Genomic DNA, 27056 nt, shown 5'->3' on the forward strand with positions numbered 1-27056 from the left:
ACAGTGATGTCACAGTACAGGGATAATGCACAGTGATGTCACAGTACAGGGATAATGCACACAGTGATGTCACAGTACAGGGATAATGCACACAGTGATGTCACAGTACAGGGATAATGCACACAGTGATGTCACAGTACAGGGATAATGCACACAGTGATGTCACAGTACAGGGATAATACACACAGTGATGTCACAGTACAGGGATAATGCACACAGTGATGTCACAGTACAGGGATAATGCACACAGTGATGTCACAGTACAGGGATAATACACACAGTGATGTCACAGTACAGGGATAATGCACACAGTGATGTCACAGTACAGGGATAATGCACACAGTGATGTCACAGTACAGGGATAATACACACAGTGATGTCACAGTACAGGGATAATGCACACAGTGATGTCACAGTACAGGGATAATGCACACAGTGATGTCACAGTACAGGGATAATGCACACAGTGATGTCACAGTACAGGGATAATGCACACAGTGATGTCACAGTACAGGGATAATGCACACAGTGATGTCACAGTACAGGGATAATACACACAGTGATGTCACAGTACAGGGATAATGCACACAGTGATGTCACAGTACAGGGATAATGCACACAGTGATGTCACAGTACAGGGATAATGCACACAGTGATGTCACAGTACAGGGATAATGCACACAGTGATGTCACAGTACAGGGATAATGCACACAGTGATGTCACAGTACAGGGATAATACACACAGTGATGTCACAGTACAGGGATAATGCACACAGTGATGTCACAGTACAGGGATAATACACACAGTGATGTCAGAGTACAGGGATAATGCACATAGTGATGTCACAGTACAGGGATAATACACACGGTGATGTCACAGTACAGGGATAATGCACACGGTGATGTCACAGTACAGGGATAATACACACGGTGATGTCACAGTACAGGGATAATGCACACGGTGATGTCACAGTACAGGGATAATACACACGGTGATGTCACAGTACAGGGATAATACACACGGTGATGTCACAGTACAGGGATAATACACACGGTGATGTCACAGTACAGGGATAATACACACAGTGATGTCACAGTACAGGGATAATGCACACAGTGATGTCACAGTACAGGGATAATACACACAGTGATGTCACAGTACAGGGATAATGCACACAGTGATGTCACAGTACAGGGATAATACACAGTGATGTCACAGTACAGGGATAATGCACACAGTGATGTCACAGTACAGGGATAATACACAGTGATGTCACAGTACAGGGATAATACACACAGTGATGTCACAGTACAGGGATAATGCACACAGTGATGTCACAGTACAGGGATAATACACAGTGATGTCACAGTACAGGGATAATACACACAATGATGTCACAGTACAGCGATAATACACAGTGATGTCACAGTACAGGGATAATGCACACAGTGATGTCATAGTACAGGGATAATACACAGTGATGTCACAGTACAGGGATAATGCACACAGTGATGTCACAGTACAGGGATAATACACAGTGATGTCACAGTACAGGGATAATACACACAGTGATGTCACAGTACAGGGATAATGCACAGTGATGTCACAGTACAGGGATAATACACACAGTGATGTCACAGTACAGGGATAATGCACACAGTGATGTCACAGTACAGGGATAATACACAGTGATGTCACAGTACAGGGATAATGCACACAGTGATGTCACAGTACAGGGATAATACACAGTGATGTCACAGTACAGGGATAATGCACACAGTGATGTCACAGTACAGGGATAATGCACACAGTGATGTCACAGTACAGGGATAATACACAGTGATGTCACAGTACAGGGATAATACACACAATGATGTCACAGTACAGGGATAATACACAGTGATGTCACAGTACAGGGATAATGCACACAGTGATGTCATAGTACAGGGATAATACACAGTGATGTCACAGTACAGGGATAATGCACACAGTGATGTCACAGTACAGGGATAATACACAGTGATGTCACAGTACAGGGATAATACACACAGTGATGTCACAGTACAGGGATAATGCACAGTGATGTCACAGTACAGGGATAATACACAGTGATGTCACAGTACAGGGATAATGCACACAGTGATGTCACAGTACAGGGATAATGCACACAGTGATGTCACAGTACAGGGATAATGCACACAGTGATGTCACAGTACAGGGATAATGCACACAGTGATGTCACAGTACAGAGATAATGCACAGTGATGTCACAGTACAGGGATAATGCACACAGTGATGTCACAGTACAGGGATAATACACACAGTGATGTCACAGTACAGGGATAATACACACAATGATGTCACAGTACAGAGATAAAGCACAGTGATGTCACAGTACAGGGATAATGCACACAGTGATGTCACAGTACAGGGATAATGCACAGTGATGTCACAGTACAGGGATAATACACAGTGATGTCACAGTACAGGGATAATGCACACAGCGATGTCACAGTACAGGGATAATGCACACAGTGATGTCACAGTACAGGGATAATGCACACAGTGATGTCACAGTACAGAGATAATGCACAGTGATGTCACAGTACAGGGATAATACACACAGTGATGTCACAGTACAGGGATAATACACACAGTGATGTCACAGTACAGAGATAAAGCACAGTGATGTCACAGTACAGGGATAATACACAGTGATGTCACAGTACAGGGATAATGCACACAGTGATGTCACAGTACAGGGATAATACACACAGTGATGTCACAGTACAGAGATAATGCACATTGATGTAACAGTACAGGGATAATACACAGTGATGTCACAGTACAGGGATAATGCACACAGTGATGTCAGAGTACAGGGATAATGCACATAGTGATGTCACAGTACAGGGATAATACACACGGTGATGTCACAGTACAGGGATAATGCACACGGTGATGTCACAGTACAGGGATAATACACACGGTGATGTCACAGTACAGGGATAATACACACGGTGATGTCACAGTACAGGGATAATGCACACGGTGATGTCACAGTACAGGGATAATACACACGGTGATGTCACAGTACAGGGATAATGCACACGGTGATGTCACAGTACAGGGATAATACACACAGTGATGTCACAGTACAGGGATAATACACACAGTGATGTCACAGTACAGGGATAATGCACACAGTGATGTCACAGTACAGGGATAATACACAGTGATGTCACAGTACAGGGATAATGCACACAGTGATGTCACAGTACAGGGATAATACACAGTGATGTCACAGTACAGGGATAATACACACAGTGATGTCACAGTACAGGGATAATGCACACAGTGATGTCACAGTACAGGGATAATACACAGTGATGTCACAGTACAGGGATAATGCACACAGTGATGTCACAGTACAGGGATAATGCACACAGTGATGTCACAGTACAGGGATAATACACACAATGATGTCATAGTACAGGGATAATACACAGTGATGTCACAGTACAGGGATAATGCACACAGTGATGTCATAGTACAGGGATAATACACAGTGATGTCACAGTACAGGGATAATGCACACAGTGATGTCACAGTACAGGGATAATACACAGTGATGTCACAGTACAGGGATAATACACACAGTGATGTCACAGTACAGGGATAATGCACACAGTGATGTCACAGTACAGGGATAATACACAGTGATGTCACAGTACAGGGATAATACACACAGTGATGTCACAGTACAGGGATAATGCACACAGTGATGTCACAGTACAGGGATAATGCACACGTGACACATGAGTGGCAGTGCGCTTTCTTTTCTGTTGTGCGCCTCCGCAGCTGTGATAACCATTGAACATGTTTTGCCCATAAAAATTCAATATTTTATAAAATGAAATAAGTCATAAAACCTTTCCATCAGGGATGAAAGAAGCCGCGTTCACATCAATGATTTTTATACATTTTATTTCCCATTATTGCCACAAATAAATAAACAGATGTCAGTCTGGAATCTCTTAAAGGGGCAGGCCCCCGACAATTGTCTACCATAGCAGACATTTACTCTGATACATTTTTCTCAGGAACTACATCCCCCATCCTCCAAAAACCCATCCTGGCCCTCTGCACTCTCTACAGGGATACGCCAATCTCTAACCCGTCCATGGGGGGCTGTCAGGATAGATATAGGGGGATTAGGAAGACCACACCGCCTTTTTGTGTGCAGGCGGTCAGCGTCTGAGCGCCAGGTCTGGTCATTGGGTGCAGGTTGGTACTTACAGGAATATATTCTCCATGGGGAGGCCTGCGGTGCCGGCTCTGCGGTGGCGGCTCTGGCTCGCGATCACGATGCCTCAGCTCCGTCTTTCTATGTAGCTGCTGCCGTCAATCCGCACATAATCCGTTTAGCAGTGTGCACGGACATCTCAGGAGCACGGAGGTGCGCGCCGCTCCCAAATCCATCTTCTCCTCATTCTCCAATGCACCCGGCTCCATCCCCCTCCGCCCTCCGCCCCTCTCCGCACCGCTCCTTACAAGCCACAATGTGATGCAGTGCCAGCCACAAATGCTGCAGCGCAATCCTACAATCCGCACACAACGGGATTTGGGGGGTTTATCGCTTTTCCATTTTTTTATTTTTTTTTTTACTCCGGTGCCTTTGCCGTATTGTGCTCGGATGGGGACAGGGCTACAATAATAATTGTCTGCAGCTTGTGGAGCGGGGACTGAAGAATGATCCCTGGGCTGCAGGAAAACACAATCAAGAGACATGTCGGATGTGGTCAATAAAGACTTATTAGGAAGGATGGTAATTAGAAGAGCGGGAATGTACCAATGATGATAGTAGATAGAAAATAGATAGATAATAGATAGAAAATAGATAGATAATAGACAGATAATAGATGATAGATAATAGATAGATAGATAATAGATAGAAAATAGATAGATAGATAATAGATGATAGATAATAGATAGATAATAGACAGATAATAGATGACAGATAGATAATAGATAGATGATAGATAGATAGATAGATAGATAGATAGATAGATAGATAGATAAATACATAGATAGATGTGATGTGATGCCAGCCAGTGAAAACCTCCAACGCTGTCAAGCAGGTAATTCAGACTGTGTGTGTTTGGCTCCCGAGTGAGCCTGATTATTGGACTCTACCAAGGGTGTATGGTCACACTCGTGGTAGCATGAGACGGACTCTACAACCCACACAAGTGGCTCAGGTAGTGCAGCTCATCCAGGATGGCACATCAATGCGAGCTGCAGCAAGAAGGTTTGCTGTGTCTGTCAGCGTGGTGTCCAGAGGCTGGAGGCGCTACCAGGAGACGTGGAGGGGGCCGTAGGAGAGCAACAACAAAGCAGCAGGACCGCTACCTCAGCCTTTGTGCAAGGAGGAACAGGAGGAGCACTGCCAGAGCCCTGCAAAATGACCTCCAGCAGGCCACAAATGTGTATGTGTCTGCACAAACAGTTAGAAACCGACTCCATGAGGATGGTCTGAGTGCCCAACATCCACAGATGGGGGTTGTGCTCACAGCCCAACACAGTGCAGGACGCTTGGCATTTGCCACAGAACACCAGGATTGGCAAATTCGCCACGGGCACCCTGTGCTCTTCACAGATGAAAGCAGGTTCACACTGAGCACATGTGGCCAATTGCTAATATATCCCCAATTAGAACCCACAATCCCTTCCACCTGATCCTCTACTCAGTCCTATAAATTTAGTAGCATTCTAGGGGGGCACGTGTGCGGGTCAGGCACGCGTCTCCCGGCAGCAAAAGTATCATGGCACCTAAAGTATCGAAGCTGCAGTTATTTCAACGCCAGTTAGTCACAGCAGGAGTCAGGACCCCACTCTATGTATCTGTCTCTTTTGGGTATGTCTACAGAGTAAGCATTTCCTATTACTTGAATCTAGTTTTTTTTTATTAACCCATCTTACTCCATCATGTTTACATATGCCCTTACAGTGTTTGCTCCACTAATCCTCACACCTCGCTATCCCCAAATCCCAGCACCCTCTAACCAAATAATTATCTCCCCTTCCCTCTTTCCTCCCCACCTGACTTCCACTGCTCACCTGCTCCTCAACCTCAAATCTGTCCTAATTAAACATAAAACAAGGCGGCCACTCTCCTTCCACCTGCTCTTCCTTTCTCTGTTTCTCCTCACTGCTGGTGACATATCTCCCAACCCTGGACCCCCACAGCTCATACCTCCCATTACTACCCCCTCCTACCGCTCCCTATCTAATATGAATTACCGCAATCTTTCCACTATAAAACCCGTGCCTCTCACAAGCTCGCCTTCCTTGGCCTCACAGAAACATGGCTGACACCCTCTGACAAAGCCTCCCCAGCTGCGCTGTGTTACGGCGGCCTCCACTTCACCCACACCCCTCGCCGCGGCAACAGACATGGTGGAGGAGTGGGTCTTCTCCGTTCTTTTAACTGCATCTTTAACCCAATCCCACCTCTACCCTCCCTTATCCTCCCCTCCTTTGAAGTCCAACCTGTCTGCATCTACTCCCCCTACCACGTCCAAGTGGCCGTCATATACCGACCTCCGGGCCCGGCTACTGCCAATTCTCTACCTGGCTTCTTCACTTTCTCTCTGATGACATTCCCACCATCATCATGGGTGACTTCAACATCCCCACTGATACCCTTCAGTCAACAGCCTCCAAACTTCTGTCCCTTACTTCATCTTTTGGACTTGCGCAGTGGTCCTCCGCAGCCACCCACACAGATGGACATACACTAGACCTGGTCTTCACCTGTCTCTGCTCTCTATCTAAATTCACCACCTCCCCTCTCCCTCTACCACCATCTGCTCACCTTCTCATCCCTGTCCTCCTCCTCACCGGTCATCCATGTCCAGCAACATGCGCACCCCCGTAGAAACCTCATACATCTAGACACCCACACACTCTCTCTGACTCTATCCTACCACTGGCATCCATATCCTCACTCCACGACACAGACAGTGCCACTGCTTTCTACAATGCCACTCTCGCATCAGCTATTGACATGGTTGCTCCTCTCGTTCATGGCAGAGTGCGACGTATCAATAGACTACCCTGGCAGAATAACATCACTAAAAAGCTCCGGCAAGTTCCAGGGTTGCAGAACAGCATTGGAACATAACACATTCGCAAGATGATTTCACTGCATTCAAACAGGCAACACTCGCTTTTAAATCTGCTCTCACCTCTGCTAAACAGGCCTACTTCACAACCCTCGTATCTTCCCTATCCCACAACCCCCATCAGCTATTCAAAACTTTTAACTCCATCCTCCACGCCCCACTGTCCCTCCAACCTCCCTCATCTCTGCTGAGGACTTTGCCACACAATTTAAAAATAAGATCAACCAAACAAGGCAAGTCTTCATTGTTCAACCACCACAACCCCTTTGTATATCAGACCAATGCCCAAACCCCATAACCTCCCTATCCAACATCACTGAAGGGGGGCTTAATTGTTTCCTCTCCAAATCACACCTCACCACCTGTGCGCTCAACCCCATCCCATCCGACCTCCTCCCCAACCTCACCACCACTTATCCCATCCCTAACCCACCTCTTCAACCTATTACTAACTTCTGACACCTTCCCTTCTGCTTTCAAACATGCCACAATCACGCCTATCCTTAAAAAGCCAATCCTCCATCCAACTGCTATGTCCAGCTATCGCCCAATATCACTGCTCCCATTCGCTTCCAAACTCCTGAAGCAGCACGTCCACTCTGAACTTTCCTCCCACCTCTCTTCTAACTTGCTCTTTGACAATCTACAATCTGGTTTCCGCCCCCATCACTCAACTGAGACCGCCCTGAGCAAAATTACTAATGACTTACATACAGCCAAAGATAACGGACAATACTCTATTACTCCTCTTTCTAGACCTGTCCTCTGCCTTCGATACAGTTGACCACTGCCTCCTACTACAGATCCTCTTCTCCTTTTTCATCAAAGACCTCGTTCGTATCCTGGATCTCCTTGTACCTTTCCAACCGCACATGCAGCGTCTCCCACTCCCACACTACCTCCTCATCCCACCCTCTCTCTGTTGAAGTCCCCCAAGGCTCTGGTCTAGGACCCCTACTCTTCTCAATATATACACTTGGCTTGGGGCAACTCATAAAGTCCCATGGATTCCAGTACCACCTCTATGCTGATGACACTCAGATCTACCTCTCTGGCCCAGACATCACCTCTCTGCTGTCCAGAATCCCAGAGTGCCTATCAGCCATATCCTCCTTCTTCTCCTCTCACTTTCTCAAGCTCAATGTGGACAAATCTGAACTAATTATCTTTCCTCCATCACATAGATAGATCAGGTAAGGAAGATCTATCGTAATTAACAACATCACGCTTTCCCTCGTACCGGAAGTCCACTGCCTCGGAGTAACCCTTGACTCTGCCCTGTCCTTCAAACCACACATCTAAACTCTTTCCACCTCCTGTCGCCTCCAGCTCAAAAATATCTCCAGAATCCGTCCTTTCCTCAACTGTCAATCTACTAAAATGTTTGTGTATGCCCTCATCATCTCCCGCCTTGACTACTGCAACATCCTTTTCTGTGGCCTCCCTGCTTACACCATTGCACCTCTCCAGTCCATCCTTAACTCTGCTGCCCGACTAATTCATCTCTCTCCTCGCTACTCCTCTGCTTCCTCCTCTGCAAATCTCTTCACTGGCTCCCATTCCCTCAGCGTATCCAGTTCAAATTACTAATACTGATCTACAAAGCCGTCCATAACCTGTCTCCTCCATATATCTCTGAACTAATCTCCCGATATCTTCCCTCACATAATCTCCGGTCCTCCCAAGACCTCCTTCTCTCCTCCACACTTATCACACAGACCTGAATCCAAATGAACACATCTGAGACATCATGTCTCGCTCCATCCACCAACGTCACGTTGCACCACAGACTGTCCAGGAGTTGGCGGATGCTTTAGTCCAGGTCTGGGAGGAGATCCCTCAGGAGACTAACCGCTGCCTCATCAGGAGCATGCCCAGGCATTGTAGGGAGGTCATACAGGCACGTGGAGGCCACACACATTACTGAGCATCATTTCCTTGTCATGAGGCATTTCCACTGAAGGTGGATCAGCCTGTAATTTGATTTTCCACTTTGATTTTGAGCATCATTCAAACTCCAGACCTCCGTGGGATATCAGTTGTGATTTACATTGATAATTGTTATGTTTTATTGTTCTGAACACATTCCACTATGTAATGAACAAACATTTACAACTGAAATATTTCATTCAGGGATATCTAGGATGTGGGATTTTAGTGTTCCCGTTATTTTATTGAGCAGTGTATATATGTATGCTATATATGGGTTGGCTATGTATATATGTATACTGTATAAGGGGATGACTGTGTATGTATACTGTATACAGGGATGGCTATGTATACTGTATACGGGGATGGCTATATATATATGTATACAGTATACGGGGATGGCTATATATATATGTATACAGTATACGGGGATGGCTATCTCATTCCTCCTGTACCAGTTATGACTTGTATTGTTTAAGATTATTGTACTTGTTTTCATTATGTATACCCCTCCTCACATGTAAAGCGCCATGGAATAAATGGCGCTATAACAATAAATAATAATAATAATAATAATAATAATATATATATATGTGTATGTATACTGTGATGGCTATATATATATATACTGTAAACGGGGATGGCTATGTATATTTATACTGTATACAGGGATGGCTATATATATGTATACTGTATACGGGGATGGATATATATACATATATATATATGTATAGTACAGAGCAAAAGTTTGGACACACCTCCTCATTTAAAGATTTTTCTGTATTTTCATGACTATGAAAATTGTACATTCACACTGAAGGCTTCAGAACTATGAATGAACACATGTGGAATTATATACTTAACAAAAACGTGTGAAACAACTGAAATTATGTCTTATATTCTAGGTTCTTCAAAGTAGCCACCTTTTGCTTTGATGACTGCTTTGCACACTCTTGGCATTCTCTTGATGAGCTTCAAGAGGTAGTCACAGGGAATGGTCTTCCAACAATCTTGAAGGAGTTCCCAGAGATGCTTAGCACTTGTTGGCCCTTTTGCCTTCACTCTGCGGTCCAACTCACCCCAAACCATCTCGATTGGGTTCAGGTCTGGTGACTGTGGAGGCCAGGTCATCTGGCGTAGCGCCCCATCACTCTCCTTCTTGGTCAAATAGCCCTTACACAGCCTAGAGGTGTGTTTGGGGTCATTGTCCTGTTGAAAAATAAATGATGGTCCAACTAAACGCAAACCGGATGGAATAGCATGCCGCTGCAAGATGCTGTGGTAGCCATGCTGGGTCAGTATGCCTTCAATTTTGAATAAATCCCCAACACTGTCACCAGCAAAGCACCCCCACACCATCACACCTCCTCCTCCATGCTTCAGGGTGGGAACCAGGCATGTAGAATCCATCCGTTCACCTTTTCTGCGTCACACAAAGACACGGTGGTTGGAACCAAAGATCTCAAATTTGGACTCATCAGACCAAAGCACAGATTTCCACTGGTCTAATGTCCATTCCTTGTGTTCTTTAGCCTAAACAAGTCTCTTCTGCTTGTTGCCTGTCCTTAGCAGTGGTTTCCTAGCAGCTATTTTACCATGAAGGCTGCTGCACAAAGTCTCCTCTTAACAGTTGTTGTAGAGACGTGTCTGCTGATAGACCTCTGTGTGGCATTGACCTGGTCTCTAATCTGAGCTGCTGTTAATCTGCGATTTCTGAGGCTGGTGACTCGGATAAACTTATCCTCAGAAGCAGAGGTGACTCTTGGTCTTCCTTTCCTGGGGCGGTCTTCATGTGAGCTAGTTTCTTTGTAGCGCTTGATCGTTTTTGCCACTGCACTTGGGGACACTTTCAAAGTTTTCCCAATTTTTCAGACTGACTGACCTTCATTTCTAAAGTAATGATGGCCACTCGTTTTTCTTTACTTAGCTGCTTTTTTCTTGCCATAATACAAATTCTAACAGTCTATTCAGTAGGACTATCAGCTGTGTATCCACCAGACTTCTGCACAACACAACTGATTGTCCCAACCCCATTTATAAGGCAAGAAATCGCACTTATTAAACCTGACAGGGCACACCTGTGAAGTGAAAACCATTCCCGGTGACTACTTCTTGGAGCTCATCAAGAGAATGCCAAGAGTGTGCAAAGCAGTCATCAAAGCAAAAGGCGGCTACTTTGAAGAACCTAGAATATAAGACATAATTTCAGTTGTTTCACACTTTTTTGTTAAGTATATAACTCCACATGTGTTAATTCATAGTTCTGAAGCCTTCAGTGTGAATGTACAATTTTCATAGTCATGAAAATCCAGAAAAATCTTTAACCCCTTAGTGACAGAGCCAATTTGGTACTTAATGACCGAGCCAATTTTTACAATTCTGACCACTGTCACTTTATGAGGTTATAACTCTGGAACACTGATTCTGAAAAAAAATGTTCGTGACATATTGTACTTCATGTTAGTGGTAACATTTCTTTGATATTACTTGCGATTATTTATGAAAAAAATGGAAATATGGCGAAAATTTTTAAAAATTTGCAATTTTTAAACTTTGTATTTTTATGCCCTTAAATCAGAGAGATATGTCACGAAAAATAGTTACTATATAACATTTCCCACATGTCTACTTTACATCAGCACAATTTTGGAAACAATTTTTTTTTTCGTTAGGGAGTTATAAGGGTTAAAAGTTGATCAGCAATTTCTCATTTTTACAACACCATTTTTTTTTAGGGACCACATCACATTTGAAGTCATTTTGAGGGGTCTATATGATAGAAAATACCCAAGTGAGACACCATTCTAAAAACTGCACCCCTCAAGGTGCTCAAAACCACATTCAAGAAGTTTATTAACCCTTTACGTGCTTCACAGGAACTGAAACAATGTGGAAGGAAAAAATGAACATTTAACTTTTTTTTGCAAACATTTTACTTCAGAACCATTTTTTTTATTTTCACAAGGGTAAAAACAGAAATTTAACCATACATTTTGTTGTGCGATTTCTCCTGAGTACGTCGATACCCCATATGTGGGGGTAAACCACTGTTTGGACGCACCGCAGAGCTTGGAAGAGAAAGAGTGTCGTTTGACTTTGTTCAATGCAGAATTGGCAGGAATTGAGATCGGACACCATGTCACGTTTGCAGAGCCCCTGATGTGCCTAAACAGTAGAAGCCCCCCACAAGTGACCCCATTTTGGAAACTAGACCCCCCATGGAACTTATCTAGATGTGTGGTAAGAACTTTAAATGCCCAAGTGCTTCACAGAAGTTTATAATGCAGAGTCGTGAAAAAAACAAAATTTCCACAAAGATTTTTTAGGCCCCAAGATTTTATTTTCACGAGGGTAACAAGAGAAATTGGATCCCAAAAGTTGTTGTCCAGTTTCTCCTGAGTATGCTGATACCCCATATGTGGGGGTAAACCACTGTTTGGGCGCACGGCAGAGCTCGGAAGGGAAGGAGCGCCGTTTTGGAATGCTCTGCTGGCGTTATGTTGCGTTTGCAGAGCCCCTGATGTACCTAAACAGTAGTAACCCCACACAAGTGACCCCATTTTGGAAACTAGACCCCCCAAGGAACTTATCTAGATGTGTGGTGAGAACTTTGAATGCCCAAGTGCTTCACAGACGTTTATAATGCAGAGTCGTGAAAATAAAAAAATAAAAAATTTTCCACAAAAAAGATTTTTTAGCCCCCAAGTTTTCATTTTCACAAGGGTAACAGGAGAAATTGGACGCCAAAAGTTGTTGTCCAATTTATCCCGAGTACGCTGATGCCCCATATGTGGGGGTAAACAATTTGACTTTTTGAGCGCAAAATTGGCTGTCGTGTTTGGAGACCCCCTGATGTACCTAAACAGTGGAAACCCCCCAATTCTAGCTCCAACCCTAACCCCAACACACCCCTAACCCTAATCCCAACCCGATCCATAATCCTAATCACAACCCTAAGAATAATCACAACCCTTACCTCAAAACAACCCTAATGTCAACCATAACCCTAATCAAAACCCTAAATCCAACACACCCCTAATCCTAATCTCAACCCTAACCTCAAACCTAACCCTAATCCCAATACACCCCTAATCACAACCCTAACCTTAACCCTAACCTCAAACCTAACCCTAATCCCAATACACCCCTAACCGCTGTGCTCTGCTTTACGGCCGGCGGCGCTGACAGTCAGTGTGGGAAGCTGACGGCGGGGGACGTGACAGACATCGGAATGTGAGTATGTACTGTTGTTTTTTTTTACTTTTACAATGGTAACCAGGGTAAATATCGGGTTACTAAGCGCGGCCCTGCACTTAGTAACCCGATATTTACCCTGGTTACCGGTGAACACATCGCTGGATCGGCGTCACACACGCCGATCCAGCGATGACAGCGGGTGATCAGCGAGCAAAACAAGGTCCTGATCATTCCCCAGCGACCAACGATCTCCCAGCAGGGACCTGATCGTTTTTCTGAGGACAAATTTATAGATTTCTTCTTATTAACTGCATAACAGCGTTTATTGCATAGTTACTTACAAGAGTTTAGAAAAGTTTATAAAAGTTATTTGCTATATTCTAATTGTATTCTAATAAATATAGTTTTTGCTCTAAGTGGTCTGATTACTTATATGATGGTGAGAAACTGAATAAGCACCATGTTAATATTTCACAACAGTAAATTTATTGTTACGAATTGGCCATTTATGAAGGAGTCGGAGTCAGAACCTGATAAAATCCAGGAGTCAGGCTATGTGCACACGTACAGGTTTTTTTCGCGTTTTTTCGCGCTAAAAACGTTATAAAAACTCATTAAAAACGCATACGTTATGCATTCTATCATTTAGAATGCATTCTGCATGTTTTGTGCACATGGATGCGTTTTTTTACGCGAAAAAAACGCATCGCGGTAAAAAAATGAGCATGTTCATTATTTTTGCGGATTTTCTGCGTTTTTCCCGCAATTCTATGCATTTGGGAAAAAACGCGTCAAATTCGCGGTAAAATCGCGGTAAAAACGCATGCGGATTTCTGGCAGAAATGTCCGGTTTTTGTCAGGAAAATTTCTGCAAGAAATCCTGACGTGTGCACATACCCTTAGAGTCGCAACTGTGGCTTACCGACTCCACAGCCCTGTATACATATATCTAATATATAATATATGTATACTTTATACAGTGATGGCTATATATATATATACGGGGATGGCTATATAGATATGTACTAGATGGTGGCCCGATTCTAACACATCGAGTATTCTAGAATATGTATGTATATAGCAGCCACGTAGTATATATAGCACAGGCCACGACATATTCTTGAATTACCGATGCGTTAATACAGGCCAAACAGTATATAACACAGCCCACGTAGTATATAACACAGCCCACGTAGAATATAACACTGCCCATGTAGTATATAGCAGCCATGTAGTATATAACGCAGCCCACGTAGTATATAACACTGCCCACGTAGTATATAACACAGCCCACGTAGAATATAACACTGCCCATGTAGCATATAGCAGCCATGTAGTATATAACGCAGCCCACGTAGTATATAACACTGCCCATGTAGTATATAGCAGCCATGTAGTATATAACACAGCCCACGTAGAATATAACACAGCCCACGTAGTATATAGCAGCCATGTAGTATATAACGCAGCCCACGTAGTATATAACACTGCCCACGTAGTATATAACACAGCCCACGTAGAATATAACACTGCCCATGTAGTATATAGCAGCCATGTAGTATATAACGCAGCCCACGTAGTGTATAACACTGCCCATGTAGTATATAGCAGCCATGTAGTATATAACACAGCCCACGTAGAATATAACACAGCCCACGTAGTATATAGCAGCCATGAAGTATATAACGCAGCCCACGTAGTATATAACACTACCCACGTAGTATATAACACAGCCCACGTAGAATATAACACTGCCCATGTAGCATATAGCAGCCATGTAGTATATAACGCAGCCCACGTAGTATATAACACTGCCCATGTAGTATATAGCAGCCATGTAGTATATAACACTGCCCATGTAGTATATAGCAGCCATGTAGTATATAACACAGCCCACGTAGAATATAACACAGCCAACGTAGTATATAGCAGCCATGTAGTATATAACGCAGCCCACGCAGTATGTAACATTGCCCACGTAGTATATAGCAATGTGGGCACTATATGCGTGGTTAAAAAAAATAAACATATACTCACCTTCCGAGGGCCCCTTGTAGTTCTGTCGCCTGTGTGCGGTGCACGCGGCAGCTTCCGGTCCCAGGGTTGGTATGAGCGCAGGACCTGTGATGACGTCGTGGTCACATGACCGTGACATCATGGCAGGTCCTTCTCGCATACCATACTTGGCACTGGAGCCTGCCGCTTGCACTGCCGAGGACAGCGCGCACGTCGGAGGGTGAGAATAAGCTTTTTTCTTTTTATTATTATTATTTGTAACATTAGATCTTTTTACTATTGATGCTGCATAGGCAGCATCAATAGTAAAAAGTTGGTCACACAGGGTTAATAGCTGTGTTAATGGAGTGCGTTACACCACGCTCTGGTAACGCTGGCATTAACCCTGTGTGAGCGCTGACTGGAGGGGAGTACGGAGCGGGCACTGACTGCGGGAAGTAAAGAGTGGCCATATTGCCGCCGGACTGTGCCTGTGACTATATATGTATACTGTATACGGGGATGGCTATATATATGTATACTGTATACGGGGATGGCTATATATATGTATACTGTATACGGGGATGGCTATATATATGTATACTGTATACGGGGATAGCTATATATATATGTATACTGTATACGGGGATGGCTATATATATTAAATATGTATACTGTATACGGGGATGGCTATATATATATACTGTATATGGGGATGGCTATATATATATACTGTATATGGGGATGGCTATATATATATATATATATATATACTGTATATGGGGATGGCTATATATATTATATATGTATACTGTATACGGGGATGGCTATATATATATATACTGTATATGGGGATGGCTATATATATTATATATGTATACTGTATACGGGGATGGCTATATATATATATACTGTATATGGGGATGGCTATATATATTATATATGTATACTGTATACGGGGATGGCTATATATATATATACTGTATATGGGGATGGCTATATATATATATATATATATACTGTATATGGGGATGGCTATATATATTATATATGTATACTGTATACGGGGATGGCTATATATATACTGTATATGGGGATGGCTATATATATATATACTGTATATGGGGATGGCTATATATATATATATATATATATACACTGTATATGGGGATGGCTATATACAGTGGGGCAAAAAAGTATTTAGTCAGTCAGCAATAGTGCAAGTTCCACCACTTAAAAAGATGAGCGGCGTCTGTAATTTACATCATAGGTAGACCTCAACTATGGGAGACAAACTGAGAAAAAAAAATCCAGAAAATCACATTGTCTGTTTTTTTATCATTTTTTTTGCATATTATGGTGGAAAATAAGTATTTGGTCACAAACAAACAATCAAGATTTCTGGCTCCCACAGACCTGTAACTTCTTCTTTAAGAGTCTCCTCTTTCCTCCACTCATTACCTGTAGTAATGGCACCTGTTTAAACTTGTTATCAGTATAAAAAGACACCTGTGCACACCCTCAAACAGTCTGACTCCAAACTCCACTATGGTGAAGACCAAAGAGCTGTCAAAGGACACCAGAAACAAAATTGTAGCCCTGCACCAGGCTGGGAAGACTGAATCTGCAATAGCCAACCAGCTTGGAGTGAAGAAATCAACAGTGGGAGCAATAATTAGAAAATGGAAGACATACAAGACCACTGATAATCTCCCTCTATCTTGGGCTCCACGCAAAATCCCACCCCGTGGGGTCAGAATGATCACAAGAACGGTGAGCAAAAATCCCAGAACCACGTGGGGGGACCTAGTGAATGAACTGCAGAGAGCTGGGACCAATGTAACAAGGCCTACCATAAGTAACACACTACGCCACCATGGACTCAGATCCTGCAGTGCCAGACGTGTCCCACTGCTTAAGCCAGTACATGTCCAGGCCCGTCTGAAGTTTGCTAGAGAGCATTTGGATGATCCAGAGGAGTTTTGGGAGAATGTCCTATGGTCTGATGAAACCAAACTGGAACTGTTTGGTAGAAACACAACTTGTCGTGTTTGGAGGAAAAAGAATACTGAGTTGCATCCATCAAACACCATACCTACTGTAAAGCATGGTGGTGGAAACATCATGCTTTGGGGCTGTTTCTCTGCAAAGGGGCCAGGATGACTGATCCGGGTACATGAAAGAATGAATGGGGCCATGTATCGTGAGATTTTGAGTGCAAACCTCCTTCCATCAGTAAGGGCATTGAAGATGAAACGTGGCTGGGTCTTTCAACATGACAATGATCCAAAGCACACCGCCAGGGCAACGAAGGAGTGGCTTCGTAAGAAGCATTTCAAGGTCCTGGAGTGGCCTAGCCAGTCTCCAGATCTCAACCCTATAGAAAACCTTTGGAGGGAGTTGAAAGTCCGTGTTGCCAAGCGAAAAGCCAAAAACATCACTGCTCTAGAGGAGATCTGCATGGAGGAATGGGCCAACATACCAACAACAGTGTGTGGCAACCTTGTGAAGACTTACAGAAAACTTTTGACCTCTGTCATTGCCAACAAAGGATATATTACAAAGTATTGAGATGAAATTTTGTTTCTGACCAAATACTTATTTTCCACCATAATATGCAAATAAAATGTTAAAAATACAGACAATGTGATTTTCTGGATTTTTTTTTCTCAGTTTGTCTCCCATAGTTGAGGTCTACCTATGATGTAAATTACAGACGCCTCTCATCTTTTTAAGTGGTGGAACTTGCACTATTGCTGACTGACTAAATACTTTTTTGCCCCACTGTATATTATATATGTATACTGTATACGGGGATGGCTATATATATATATATACTGTATATGGGGATGGCTATATATATTATATATGTATACTGTATACGGGGATGGCTATATATATATATACTGTATATGGGGATGGCTATATATATATATATATATACTGTATATGGGGATGGCTATATATATTATATATTTATACTGTATACGGGGATGGCTATATATATGTATACTGTATACGGGGATGGCTATATATATATATATGTATACTGTATACGGGGATGGCTATATATATATATACTGTATATGGGGATGGCTATATATATTATATATGTATACTGTATACGGGGATGGCTATATATATATACTGTATATGGGGATGGCTATATATATATATACTGTATATGGGGATGGCTATATATATATATATACTGTATATGGGGATGGCTATATATATTATATATTTATACTGTATACGGGGATGGCTATATATATGTATACTGTATACGGGGATGGCTATATATATACTGTATATGGGGATGGCTATATATATTATATATGTATACTGTATACGGGGATGGCTATATATATGTATACTGTATACGGGGATGGCTATATATATATACTGTATATGGGGATGGCTATATATATATACTGTATACGGGGATGGCTATATATATATATACTGTATACGGGGATGGCTATATATATTATATATGTATACTGTATACGGGGATGGCTATATATATATACTGTATACGGGGATGGCTATATATATATACTGTATATGGGGATGGCTATATATATATACTGTATATGGGGATGGCTATACAGTGGGGCAAAAAAGTATTTAGTCAGTCAGCAATAGTGCAAGTTCCACCACTTAAAAAGATGAGAGGCGTCTGTAATTTACATCATAGGTAGACCTCAACTATGGGAGACAAACTGAGAAAAAAAAATCCAGAAAATCACATTGTCTGTTTTTTTAACATTTTATTTGCATATTATGGTGGAAAATAAGTATTTGGTCAGAAACAAAATTTCATCTCAATACTTTGTAATATATCCTTTGTTGGCAATGACAGAGGTCAAACGTTTTCTGTAAGTCTTCACAAGGTTGCCACACACTGTTGTTGGTATGTTGGCCCATTCCTCCATGCAGATCTCCTCTAGAGCAGTGATGTTTTTGGCTTTTCACTTGGCAACACGGACTTTCAATTCCCTCCAAAGGTTTTCTATAGGGTTGAGATCTGGAGACTGGCTAGGCCACTCCAGGACCTTGAAATGCTTCTTACGAAGCCACTCCTTCGTTGCCCTGGCGGTGTGCTTTGGATCACTGTCATGTTGAAAGACCCAGCCACGTTTCATCTTCAATGCCCTTGCTGATGGAAGGAGGTTTGCACTCAAAATCTCACGATACATGGCTCCATTCATTCTTTCATGTACCCGGATCAGTCGTCCTGGCCCCTCTGCAGAGAAACAGCCCCAAAGCATGATGTTTCCACCACCATGCTTTGCAGTAGGTATGGTGTTTGATGGATGCAACTCAGTATTCTTTTTCCTCCAAACACGACAAGTTGTGTTTCTACCAAACAGTTCCAGTTTGGTTTCATCAGACCATAGGACATTCTCCCAAAACTCCTCTGGATCATCCAAATGCTCTCTAGCAAACTTCAGACGGGCCCGGACATGTACTGGCTTAAGCAGTGGGACACTTCTGGCACTGCAGGATCTGAGTCCATGGTGGCGTAGTGTGTTACTTATGGTAGGCCTTGTTACATTGGTCCCAGCTCTCTGCAGTTCATTCACTAGGTCCCCCCGCGTGGTTCTGGGATTTTTGCTCACCGTTCTTGTGATCATTCTGACCCCACGGGGTGGGATTTTGCGTGGAGCCCCAGATCGAGGGAGATTATCAGTGGTCTTGTATGTCTTCCATTTTCTAAATATTGCTCCCACTGTTGATTTCTTCACTCCAAGCTGGTTGGCTATTGCAGATTCAGTCTTCCCAGCCTGGTGCAGGGCTACAATTTTGTTTCTGGTGTCCTTTGACAGCTCTTTGGTCTTCACCATAGTGGAGTTTGGAGTCAGACTGTTTGAGGGTGTGCACAGGTGTCTTTTTATACTGATAACAAGTTTAAACAGGTGCCATTACTACAGGTAATAAGTGGAGGAAAGAGGAGACTCTTAAAGAAGAAGTTACAGGTCTGTGAGAGCCAGAAATCTTGATTGTTTGTTTCTGACCAAATACTTATTTTCCACCATAATATGCAAATAAAATGATAAAAAAACAGACAATGTGATTTTCTGGATTTTTTTTTTCTCAGTTTGTCTCCCATAGTTGAGGTCTACCTATGATGTAAATTACAGACGCCTCTCATCTTTTTAAGTGGTGGAACTTGCACTATTGCTGACTGACTAAATACTTTTTTGCCCCACTGTATATATATATATACTGTATCAAGATTCAAGATTCAAGATTCAAAGAAGCTTTATTGGCAGGACCAAATACACATCAGTTTTGCCAAAGCAAGTGTATAGAGGCAATAGGGATAGGGACTGAGGGGATGTTGGGTAGGAGCTGTGGGGGGAGGTGGATGGGGCAGATCCAGGTTGGGGGCTATAGTCCATGGCATAGGGGAGGTGGATGGGGCAGGTCCAGGTTGGGGGCTATAGTCCATATGGGGATGGCTATATATATTATACTGTATATGTATACTGTATACGGGGATGGCTATATATATATATATATACTGTATACGGGGATGGCTATATATATGTATACTGTATACGGGGATGGCTATATATATATATACACTGTATACTGTATATGGGGATGGCTATATATATATATATATACTGTATATGGGGATGGCTATATATATATATATATGTATACTGTATAAGGGGATGGCTATATATATATATATATATGTGTGTATACTGTATACGGGGATGGCTATATATATATATATATATGTGTATACGGGGATGGCTATATATATATATATATACTGTATACGGGGATGGCTATATATATATATATATATATATGTGTATACTGTATACGGGGATGGCTATCTATATATATAATTGTCTAAGGGTTTTTCCGTCTGTCTGTCTGTCTGTCTGTCTGTCTGTCTGTCTGTCTGGCTGTCTGTCTGTCCTGGAAATCCCGGCTCTCTGATTGGTCGAGGCCGCCAGGCCTCGACCAATCAGAGACCGGCACAGCATCGACGTAGAAATCCCGCGTCTCTGATTGGTCGAGGCCGCCAGGCCTCGACCAATCAGCAACGGGCACAGCGACGATGATGTCATAAAGGACGTAGAAATCCCGCGTCTGATTGGTCGAGGCCAATGGGCACAGCGATGATGATGTCATAAAGGACGTAGACATCTCACGTTTCTGATTCAGCGACGGGCACAGTATCGACGTAGATGTCATAATGGTTGCCATGGCGACGATGATGTCATAAAGGTTGCCTCGACCAATCAGCGATGGGCACAGTGTGCCGTGAATTCTGGAATCATCATTGTCCACATACTACGGGGACATGCATATTCTAGAATACCCGATGCGTTAGAATCGGGCCACAATCTAGTATATATATATATATATATATATATATATATATACTGTATACGGGGATGGCTATATATATATATATATATATATATACATATATATATATATGTATACTGTATACGGGGATGGCTATATATATTATATATGTATACTGTATACGGGGATGGCTATATATATTATATATGTATACTGTATACGGGGATGGCTATATATATATATACTGTATACGGGGATGGCTATATATATATATATATACTGTATACGGGGATGGCTATATATATATATATACTGTATATGGGGATGACTATATATATTATATATGTATACTGTATACGGGGATGGCTATATATATATACTGTATACGGGGATGGCTATATATATATATGTATACTGTATACGGGGATGGCTATATATATTATATGTATACTGTATACGGGGATGGCTATATATATATATATATATATATATATATATATATGTATACGGGGATGGCTATATGGTGTATATATATATATATATATATATATATATATATATATACGGGGATGGCTATATATATACTGTATATGGGGATGGCTATATATATGTATACTGTATATGGGGATGGCTATATATATGTATACGGGGATGGCTATATATATGTATACTGTATACGGGGATAGCTATATATATGTATACTGTATACGGGGATGGCTATATATATTAAATATGTATACTGTATACGGGGATGGCTATATATATATATACTGTATATGGGGATGGCTATATATATATATATATATACTGTATATGGGGATGGCTATATATATATACTGTATATGGGGATGGCTATATATATATATATATATATATATATACTGTATATGGGGATGGCTATATATATTATATATGTATACTGTATACGGGGATGGCTATATATATATACTGTATATGGGGATGGCTATATATATATATATATACTGTATATGGGGATGGCTATATATATTATATATGTATACTGATTCAAGATTCAAGATTCAAAGAAGCTTTATTGGCAGGACCAAATACACATCAGTTTTGCCAAAGCAAGTGTATAGAGGCAATGGGGACTGTGGGTATGTTGGGTAGGAGCTGTGGGGGAGGTGGATGGGGCAGATCCAGGTTGGGGGCTATAGTCCATGGCATAGGGGAGGTGGATGGGGCAGATCCAGGTTGGGGGCTATAGTCCATGGCATAGGGGAGGTGGATGGGGCAGGTTCAGGTTGGGGGCTATAGTCCATGGCATAGGGGAGGTGGATGGGGCAGGTCCAGGGTGGGGGCTATAGTCCATGGCATAGGGGAGGTGGATGGGGCAGGTCCAGGTTGGGGGCTATAGTCCATGGCATCATAGTTCTCTTTCTCGCAGTCTATGACATTCGCTCACATACCGCGCTGCTATCTCCACTGCTCTCTCTTCTTCTCCCAGCAGGATATATGTTTTCTCTTCCTCCTTCATGGTGGTGAAGTCCGGGAAGAGATGTGCGAGTCTCCTGAAGTGAGTGTCCCTCACTGCTGAGTATTTGGAGCAGTGTAGCAGGAAGTGGGTTTCGTCCTCTATGGCCTCCTGGTCACAGTGTTGGCACAGTCTTTCCTCCCTGGGCTTGTAGCTCTGCCTGTGTCGGCCACATTCGATGGCCAGACTGTGGGCGCTGAGTCTATATCGGCTCAGGATCTGGCGGTCTCTGGGGTCCGGGAGTTTCTCCAGATATGGGGCCAGTCTGTAGTCTCTCTGTAGGCTCCGGTACATGGTCAGTTTCTGTGAGCTGATGATATCATTCTTCCAGTCACTGACATACCTCTCCTGGCCTTCATCTGCCATCTTCCTAATTCCGGCTTTTGTCAGGTTGTTGTGATTGGTGTTCTGCTCCGGTTGGGTTTGGCTGGGCTGTTCCGGGGGTTCTGGTTTTTCTGTTTCACCTTCGTGTATCAGGGTTTTATGGTGATGGGAGCTTGGATTGCTCCTATGCAGGTGAGCCCGGAATGACAGCGCCCTCTTTAGAACTGTTAGGTGTAGAGGGAATCTGCCCAGCTCGGCCCGACAAGCACTGTCGGGGGCTCTGATGGACCTGGAGAAGGTGCTTGCAGAATTCCAGGTGGAATATTTCTGTTGGACTGGAGTCCCACTTTGACCAGTCTGGGTAGGTGTGAGGACCCCAGACTTCGCTGCCATACAGGAGGATTGGGGCGATGATGGAGTCGAAGATTTTTAGCCAGACCCTCACTGGTGGCTTCAGATGGTAGAGTGTCCTTCGGATGGCATAGAAGGTTTTGCAGGCCTTGTCTTTCAGGGTCTCTATGGCTTGTTTGAAGTTCCCTGACCGGTGAATCTCTAGGCCCAGGTAGGTATATTTGTCCGTTCCTGTGAGGTCGCAGTTGTTGAGGATAAATGATGGGTGTTGGTCTGATCTTCTCTTTCTCCTCTGGAACACCATGGTGTTGGTTTTCTTTAGGTTGACCGGTAGGGCCCAGGTGGAGCTGAATTTCTCTAGGATTTTCAGGTTGTCCTGTAGGCCTTTCTCGGTTGGTGACAGCAGCAGCAGGTCATCTGCATACAGCAGGAATTTCACCTGGGCGTCGTGGAGGGTGAGACCTGGTGCTGAGGAGGATTCCAGGGCGGTAGCCAGCTCGTTGATGTAGATGTTGAAGAGCGTTGGGCTTAGGCTGCAGCCTTGTCTTACTCCGCGGCTCTGCTGGAAAAAAGCCGTTCTTTTGCCACTCACACTCACGCTGCAGCTGTTCTCGGTGTAGGAGCTTTTGATGACATCGTAGGTCTTTCCTCCTATTCCACTCTCCAGCAGTTTCAGGAATAAGCCCGGGTGCCACACTGAATCAAAGGCCTTTTTAAAGTCCACAAAGCAGGCGTATATCTTCCCATTCTTTGTATTGTAGATGTGTCTCTGAATGAGGCTGTGCAGAGTATAGATGTGGTCAGTGGTGCGGTGGTTCGGCATGAACCCTGCTTGGCTCTTGCTGAGGACGCTGTGCTCGGTGAGGAAGGTGAGGATCCTCTTGTTCAGGATACTGTTGAACAGTTTTCCCAGGTTGCTGCTGACGCATATGCCTCTGTAGTTGGCTGGGTCATACCTGTCCCCACTCTTGTGGATGGGTGTGATGAGGCCTTGGTTCCAGGTACGAGGGAAGTAGCCGGCACTCAGTACAATATTGAAGAGTTTAACCATTGCAGCCTGTATTTCTGGTGGGCTGTACTTCAGCATTTCTGGTAGGATTCCATCTAGGCCACCGGCTTTTCTACATCTTATGGAGGAGAGTCTCTCGGTTACTTCCTGTAGTGTTATAGGTGTATCCACCGGGTTTTGGAAGTTATTGATTTTTTCCTCCATTGCTTTCAGTTTCGCCATTATGTTTTCCTGTTCTTGGCTTGGTAGAGAATGTAAAGCTGTACGGAAGACCCTGAGAACAGCCTCCAACAAGAAACACAGAGACCCCAACCACCTGGGTCTGAGGGAAGCCTATGACTCCATACAAAAGCAGTACAAAACCATCCTCAGGAGGAAGAAGCAGAGTTACATCTCTACCAAGCTCAATCAACTCCAAGACGCCCTCCAAGACAACTCCTTCTGGGATCTATGGAACCACATGGGCACCAAAGACAAGAAAAACAACAACCATATCCAAAATGGCAACCTCTGGCTCCAATACTTCAGAGACCTCTATAAAGACATTCCAAAGGAAGGACTAAGCCAAGAACAGGAAAACATAATGGCGAAACTAAAAGCAATGGAGGAAAAAATCAAAAACTTCCAAAACCCGGTGGATACACCTATAACACTACAGGAAGTAACCGAGAGACTCTCCTCCATAAGATGTAGAAAAGCCGGTGGCCTGGATGGAATCCTACCAGAAATGCTGAAGTACAGCCCACCAGAAATACAGGCTGCAATGGTTAAACTCTTCAATATTGTACTGAGTGCCGGCTACTTCCCTCGTACCTGGAACCAAGGCCTCATCACACCCATCCACAAGAGTGGGGACAGGTATGACCCAGCCAACTACAGAGGCATATGCGTCAGCAGCAACCTGGGAAAACTGTTCAACAGTATCCTGAACAAGAGGATCCTCACCTTCCTTACCGAGCACAACGTCCTCAGCAAGAGCCAAGCAGGGTTCATGCCGAACCACCGCACCACTGACCACATCTATACTCTGCACAGCCTCATTCAGAGACACGTCTACAATACAAAGAATGGGAAGATATACGCCTGCTTTGTGGACTTTAAAAAGGCCTTTGATTCAGTGTGGCACCCGGGCTTATTCCTGAAACTGCTGGAGAGTGGAATAGGAGGAAAGACCTACGATGTCATCAAAAGCTCCTACACCGAGAACAGCTGCAGCGTGAGTGTGAGCGGCAAAAGAACGGCTTTTTTCCAGCAGAGCCGCGGAGTAAGACAAGGCTGCAGCCTAAGCCCAACGCTCTTCAACATCTACATCAACGAGCTGGCTACCGCCCTGGAATCCTCCTCAGCTCCAGGACGCACCCTCCACGACGCCCAGGTGAAATTCCTGCTGTATGCAGATGACCTGCTGCTGCTGTCACCAGCCGAGAAAGGCCTCCAGGACAACCTGAAAATCCTAGAGAAATTCAGCTCCACCTGGGCCCTACCGGTCAACCTAAAGAAAACCAACACCATGGTGTTCCAGAGGAGAAAGAGAATGTGGCACCCCTAGGGGTATTTGCCACAAAAATAGTTACTGACAGTAAGTACAAATACTAAAATAGCAAGACTGCACTACCACCTCCGGCCAGAAGGGGGAGCTCCAGAGACTCCCCTTGATCCATTCTGGTCTGAGAGAAGAAATGGCAGTTGGGCCAAGGAGCTGATAGTGAGAGGTCATACAGTTGAATCTCTAACAGCCCTGTGACTGTTACCAGGCCTAAATCACCGGCCTGAGGAGAAGAGGGATAGAGAAAAAGGACATTGTGAGAACCGGGTAGCATTAATCACTACCCAGAACAGGCGCAAAGACGGATACCGGATCCGTGGCTGTATTCATTATATATAATACAGCAACCGGAAAAACGTGAGGTGATATCAGCTTCACTAGGGTCGGATGCAGCAACAGACACAGAGTTCAGCGGTACTCCCAGAGGGGGTAAACCGATAAAAGGACTCGGGTTGCCCGTCGAACCAGGACCCGGAGGGGACAGATTGGGCCGGCAGCCAGTTCACATACAGCAGCAGGGCCACACAGAAATTGCGCACAATAAGAGGCGAAGACCCCGGCAGGGTCAAAGTAACTCAGAGTTCCCATACAGACTCCGGTGACAGGACTGGTTGTAAATCCTTTTATGTTAAAGTAAACTGGTTAAACGTTTCGGTGCCTCAGTCTTTCATTTGGACAATAG

The 27056-nt window shown here is 43.6% G+C and overlaps 1 protein-coding gene across 4 annotated transcripts in view; it reads right to left on the bottom strand.

The window, feature by feature from the left end:
• The window catches only part of LOC138671370 (beta-arrestin-1), a 319598-nt gene that overhangs the window by 176168 nt on the left and 116374 nt on the right, over positions 1-27056 (bottom strand). For 2 of the 4 annotated variants that reach the window (XM_069759481.1, XM_069759483.1), the window contains exon 1: positions 4302-4539. The exons of the other annotated variants lie outside the window; for them this stretch is intronic. In XM_069759481.1, the coding sequence (XP_069615582.1) occupies positions 4302-4318 (17 nt within the window). In that variant the 5' untranslated portion in view covers positions 4319-4539. Of the gene's footprint in view, positions 1-4301; positions 4540-27056 lie in introns of those variants that run through there. 4 annotated transcript variants of the gene reach the window in all.

This window comes from Ranitomeya imitator, chromosome 3 (genome assembly GCF_032444005.1).
Source record: "Ranitomeya imitator isolate aRanImi1 chromosome 3, aRanImi1.pri, whole genome shotgun sequence".
In the NCBI taxonomy this organism is placed as follows: domain Eukaryota; kingdom Metazoa; phylum Chordata; class Amphibia; order Anura; family Dendrobatidae; genus Ranitomeya; species Ranitomeya imitator.